General features: G+C 30.7%; 1 protein-coding gene across 1 annotated transcript; it reads right to left on the reverse strand.

Annotated features, from left to right (window-relative positions):
* Nucleotides 1-4,504: 4,504 nt before the first annotated feature.
* LOC107415572 (mini zinc finger protein 2) lies at nt 4,505-5,373 on the reverse strand. Its single transcript, XM_016023920.4, has one exon. It carries the CDS (start codon nt 5,077-5,079, stop codon nt 4,789-4,791), a length of 291 nt encoding a protein of 96 aa, XP_015879406.1. The 5' UTR covers nt 5,080-5,373; the 3' UTR covers nt 4,505-4,788.
* Nucleotides 5,374-6,877: the final 1,504 nt, after the last annotated feature.

Here is a 6,877-nt window from a genome sequence, read left to right on the forward strand (position 1 = left end):
CTTATTTTTAATTTTTTTGAAATTAGACTTAATTAGGAATCCGGAAAATGGGTTTAGTTATGCACATATATTTAATTGATTTGTATGAAAAAATTTCAAAGACATAATGAAAGCCCAAAAGGACTCGAACTCTTATTGTTGGTGGGTCATTGTCCAATATGGAGCTAAGCCATGGACTCGATCCCATGTGAAAACAAGTTAAAAATAGTTCAAATGCCTAGCCTAAACTGGAAACTATATATGGACTGTCATAAATTCACATGGCCATCTTGTTTAGACCATGTGAGTCGTTAACAAAACCAATGAACCTAAATGAGTAGGGAGAGAATTTGGTCAAGCTCATATTTGGTAAGGCTATTATTTGTCAACTTGCTTCCATAAGTTTTTGGTTAACAAAATTTGGCAAACCCATTAAAAATTTTCAGAAGTACGATTTGGTTGGTACTGAGTTGATAAGTGAGAGTTGCGTGTAATCAACTTTCAAATTCTTAGTCCTTCTCTGCCTGAAATTTGAAAAAAAATTAAAAAAAAAAAATAATACTAATAATAATAATAATGATAAGAATAGATAAAAAGGGGTTGGCTATGGTCTTTGGGAAGTTGTGGACGAGCTAAGGAAAAAGCCAAGAAAATAGGAATGATTTTCAGGCCCATTAGGAAAAAGGACGGCGAATATTTTTAATTAGTGGCGGGACTTTAATTTCGGCTAATAGGAATATAGATCCTATAGATTTCCTACTTTAAAACTTGAAGCAAAAAATAAAATAAAATGAAATAAAATCCTACTTTTAATCGTAAAATTTTTGGATGATAGATGAGTAGGTTCTGCTTTGAAAATGATTTCTAGAGCCTTTTAATAAGTGTTGCAATGTGCAAAGAGGCTAAAAAACACTTCGTACAGTGTTTTATAAAAAAATTTCAAAAATTTTCCTAAAGTAGTTTTAGTATTTTCGTTTAAGACAAATCAACGATTTAATTATTTTCGAAGAAGCACCTATTAGAGGAATCACTTTGTGGAGAAAAATACAATTCCAACACATACAATCATATCCCCAAATGGGCCTAAAGTTAGCTCTAATTTTTACAAAGCAGAAACTTTACCCTTCTTGTAAACAAAGAAGATACGCACAGAATCCAACTTTTCTTGATACACACATAGAATCCAACTTTGACTAAAAAATTTTAACCCGTAAATCCTAGTTCAGTCTAATAATATATTACTTGTAGGCCTCTTCTTCTTCTTCGTTCTCTCTCTCTCTCTCTCTCTCTCTCTCTCTCTCTCTCTCTCTCTCTCGATCTCGAGACTTGGGTGTGTATATATATATATATACAATTCACACATGTTTCATTAATATCTTTTCCATTATTTTTTTTTAAATTTTTTTATTATTCTTTTTTTGTGGCAAAGATTGTAATGTTCCATTATTCGTGATGCTGTTCATGCATTATTTTGTGGTTCCATTATCCATATATCTCAATTAATTTTGTAAGGTTTATCAAAAAAAAAAAATAAATAAAAATTTACTTCTTTAAGGCTGATTTCGAAAAAGCAAAAATAGTTCAACTCAAAAAGACATAGATTTTATTATTATTATTATTATTATTATTTTTTTACTATAATTGCAAAAATGGTCATACGAGAAAGTCATAGTATTCCTTTCAGTCTTAATCAATTATATAAAAGCCCATGGGCTAGTTTCTGTTTCCGTTTTGTCACCCGGCTAGATCCGTATTTCAGCCCAGGTTCGTTACTTGTTCCCCGAAAAGGAATAGTTTAGGTTCACTTACTTTTCCAATTGTTTCATTTCATGCGATGCGTGTTCTATATTTTTATTTTCGTAATGGTAAAACATTAATTGTAATGTACGGAAATATTTCGTAGAAACCATGCTCCTTCATTCACTCCAAAAAAAAAGACTGCAATTCCAAAAAGGTAATTTTTGATCAGACCAAATCTATTAGAGCTTGTATCCTATTTAAGAAGTGTTAAACTTGGCTGGAGTTTATTAAAAAAAAAAAGGAACTTGGCTGAAATTTAAAAGTTTTTGGGAAAATTAAACTTTCCTTCGTTTTGAATAACTTTTAGAAGGAAGTAGAATAGAAAATGTTTCCTTTTTAAAAAAAAAAAATGTAAATTTCTTGAGAAATTGATTTTATATGTTCTATTAAAGACAATTTTAATTTTAGAATTTAAATTGATTTAATTAATTTAAATTGATTTCATTACTTAGAAATCCTAATTTTCTATACATAACTAAACACTGTTAAACATAATATTTTTCAGAAATTAATTCCTGATAAATCAATTTCCCCTTACTTTCAAAACAAGATCATTATATGATTTTGAAGGTGATAATAAAAAAAAATAAAGAAAAAAAAATCACCATATTTGGCCCTACAATCCCGAGGCATTTGAATCAGGATTTAGGCCTCGGCCCCAGCTTGACTTCCTCACAACAAAATGTATCTAAATAATAAGTATAGATTTTTTTCACAAATCTCAAATGGTTTGACAAATGAAGTATTCGAGGTTTTATTATTATTATTATTATTTTGTTTTTTTTTCCCCTTCAAATAGTGTATGAAAATTAAATATTGTAGGCTAAACATTATTCCTCATTGCAAAAGCGAAACAGCGATAGATATTCACAAGGATTAAAATCTGAGAAAACCAATTATACCTGGTAACTAGAAACCACCTGTGCAATACTTCTACTTGCTTTACGTTTTATCTTGTTCAGAAGCTCATCTTTGTTCGTATGGTTGGCGATATACAAACCACTACTTTATGTAGTGCGTTACATCTTGCATGCAAAACTGTTTGTCTAGAAAGAGAGCTCATGTATAAATATTCAGAAACTTATTTATTTATATATATATCTATATATATATATTTTGCTATGATAGATGATGTCGTCCAATTTATGATATATATATATATATATATATATATATATAATTTTGTTATAATAGGTGATAGATGATGTCATCCAACTTATGATATGCTTTGTCCATCCAATTACATTTAATTAAAATAATATAAACCATAAATTACATTTTGCCCATCATTACAAAATTGCTCATATGTATATATATTTATTTATTTATGTTGTATTTATGAATTAGTTTCCAAGCCAAAGAAATGTATGAACTTGCATCCAAGATCACATAATAGTATAAGCATTTAATAGGGTTGAAGAAACATGCATGGAATTGACACCTACCGAATTCTCAAAATGCAATGTATACCTGAAGGTTCGTTCCTCCATCCTCAAGGCCTAACTTGATCTCTTTTTGCCTACAGCATCTCACATGCCAGAGAGCTAACCATATGGAGATATACCAAAGACAATAATATCTTCTACTCCTTCTGGATATTTAGTTATATAGTGCTTTGGTAATTATGTTCAAGTTTTGATTGATGTTCTTTGATTGCATATATATACAGGTGTGAAAGTATGTATGTACTTAATTATACAATATTTTTGGGTTTGTATCAAGATCAGTTGATTAAAAGTTATAGGCAGCTAGATCAGCAACAAGAAGTTATTAATTTATATTTGGAGCTTTTTAGAAACAAACATTCTTTCTTGTTGTAGTCTTGGTTAATCAATGGCGTCCCTTGACCAAACCGATAAAGATGAGGTTTTTTAAGTTTAAGCTTTAATGCCTTTTAAGCACATTGCTAAAGAAATTCTCCATTATAACAACCAACATGATTAGAAATGTGGGCCTTTAATCTTGATTGTAAAAAGTGATTAGACTTGCCCATTTACGTTACCTTTCATGGTTTTTGCCTCAAGACATAAAAGGGTGAAGGGATACATAAATAATTGCAGAGCTTATCAACATCTCCGAGAAACCATGTACATTCATCAATTCATGCTTTATGCAAAAGCAAATTATGAAGCTTTCCAATCCCATGCATACTTAATATTTTAGGAGAAAAAAACGGAAAAAGGACTATAAAACAAAGGAAAGAGAAGCCTAGCTGGCTAACAAGTTAGACCATCTAAAATTATAGTCTGCTAATTTTGCTAATTTTCCATGATTATTTTCCTACACAATTCATTAACGAATGCAACTTCCCACGTTGTGAATTGTTTCAAGTAAATGTGTATATTTTATATATTTTACGTCACTATACATATAGCTAAAGGGTGAGATGTATTCTTTCATATTATTTAGAGATGATTAATCTAATTAGTACTGAAGCTTCGGAGCTACCCACTTGAGAGGGATATGTGCTCTATTAAGCAAAAACAACTAACAATTATCCACACAGAAAGACCAAAGTTTCATTAGAATCATCAAATTTAATTTAATTCTATATAGGCAGGAATACCATATAATTAAGTAAAAGAACACAAAATATAGCTGTCACTTCCTGGAATTAATTTGTCTATTGCAAAAACACAGACTGACAAATACCTAATTCATCTAATAATGGTTCCAAAAGGGGAAAAAAAATTTGAAAAATAAAAAAAGAGGGGAAAAATATCAGTTTCAGAATGTCTCTTCAGATTAATAACAAGCACACAGTTCTCATTTTCATTTCACACACAACAGATGGATCATATAGATGGGTCTAGTCATGATCATCATCATCATCAAGGAAAACAAAAGCCAAAACAACAAATTAATCACAAACCCAAAAAAAGCAAAAAAAGAAAAAAAAAAAAAGATGCAAAGTCAATAATACATGATGGAAATTTCTAGCTCCAAGTTATATATAGATATATAATTGAAATCCCCAAAATATAGATTTTAATTTTTGCTATAGTGTCTCTAAGCCTCATTTGTAGGAGGTGAAGAGCACTCACAAACTGCCTCAGTTTCCACTTCTCTTCTGTGGAAGCTCCTGTGGCAACCACAGGCAGCACAGGTAAGTGCACCACTGGTCCCCTCCTCTCCACTCGCCATGAACTCCCTGCACCCGTCCACAGCGTATCCTCCCACCCCTGCGGCATGGTTCTTCTGGCACTCTCTGTACGTCACACTTCTTATGGTGAACGACGACGCCGTCGCGTTTCTTGAAGGTTCTTCTGTTCTTCTCACTACCACTTGCCGTTTCCTCATTTTTGAATAACCTCAATTTCTAAGAAGATATATAGATTCTGATTCTTTATACTTTCTTTTTTTTTTTTTTCTTTTTCTCTCTCCTCTTTCTCTTCCTCTCAATTCCTTCAATTTTTTCTTTGTGGGTAATTGAGGGAAAGAGGGATAGAGAGAGGAAGGAAAAACAAGAGCTTGGTTTTGAAGGTTATAGAGAAAGCCCTAACCCTAGATCCCTTATATAGCATCTAAAGTTGTAAACCCCCTCCTCTTCCTGATTAAACAATTTACTGTATTGTCATTGGCCCAGGAAAGTATGGAAAGTAGGCACATAGTTTATCGTAGTTTGGATTTAATTTTTCTTCTTCTTTCCCCCCCCCCCCCCCCCCCTGTCTTTATCTTTACCCACAAATAATATAAAATCGTTTCACTTCAAAGCATTAACAAATAAATAAATAAACAAGTGAAAAAAAACTACTTTTTAAGATGAGGTATGATTTTAACATTGGTCAAGTAGGAATAGAAACAAAAAAATGAGAATAGAAAATTCCTATCCATTTATTTGAACTATCTCTAACTTTTTACTGTATTATTCGTATTTTTGTAAAATTTGATAATTTATTGCTAAATCCTTTTTAATGGTCATTGTGAATTGATCGTCCAACCACCTCACAAAACCATCTATTAGTATAGAATAAAGACTATTCTCAAGTAAATAAGGCAAACCCTAAATATGATGGGAAAAAGCATTTTCTTTCACCAAAAACAGTGATTGGTTTTATATAGTATAACCAGCTAAGCTTTGCTTTTAAAATCCTAATTTATATATGTGGCCCCCTAAATTGATACTAATGGCAGGTTTTGTGGGGTGCATTGATACGATGCCAACAACAATTGTCTAGCTTGACCAAATACTAGAGTTGTATGATAGTTAAGCTTGCCAACCCCGTACGGATATTTTATCACTAACTTCTTGTTTGCTTCTATGATTATTCAATGCCCAAGCATTATAATATTTGTTGCTATGCTCTTGAAATTTCCTTTATAATTTGACGCCACTTCTTGATTGCAAGCCCGTGAATGTGATATTACACAGGATTTTGGGCACGCCTTATCTTTGTGAATATTTTTTTCTTTGGTTGTACATAACGTGTTACGTATTCATAATAAATGCAAACAATACTTGGATGTAATTTAATGGCCCCTTCAACAAATTAATCCCTGATCTTGGTTGTGATAGATATATTTGGAAGTTGTATATACATACGATGAATTAAGATTACCTTATTCCGGTTTTCATGGTTGAAGATCAGTACATAGGAGAAATTTCTCTTATAAGATATGTTTTAGCCAGAGAGAAATTTTTCTTATAAGATATGTTTTAGCCAGAGAGTTTAAACAAATACTTAACCTTTTACAAGTTTTCTTGCCTGAAATACAATAATATTTGATTTACTAAATATTTATTAATTTTATTTAATAAATAATGTGATAATATTTAATTAGTTTATTTTTTTATTTATTTGTGATTTTAAATGTTCATTTATATAAATATGTCAATTAATAATATTTGAAAACATATTATCTAATAAATAAATTTGATTAATATTTTGGCATTTGTAACAATACTATTGAAATAAGCAAATCAAATAACAGCATCCAGAAAAGAAAAATAAACTCAAATATTATGCTCAACATGACAATAGAGGAAATTTCTCTTTCGATCATGAAATACCAATTAATATTTATTGTGCATATACTGCAATTAGAACAAACAAAAAGCAGGGTTGTAGTCGGAAAAAAAAAAAAGAAAAAAAAAAGC

Source organism: Ziziphus jujuba, chromosome 4 (genome assembly GCF_031755915.1).
Source record: "Ziziphus jujuba cultivar Dongzao chromosome 4, ASM3175591v1".
NCBI classification, from domain to species: Eukaryota; Viridiplantae; Streptophyta; class Magnoliopsida; order Rosales; family Rhamnaceae; genus Ziziphus; species Ziziphus jujuba.

What these genes read in the sequence shown, in the direction of transcription:
- LOC107415572 (XM_016023920.4), bottom strand. Translation starts at nt 5,079, where the DNA reads ATGAGGAAACGGCAAGTGGTAGTGAGAAGAACAGAAGAACCTTCAAGA.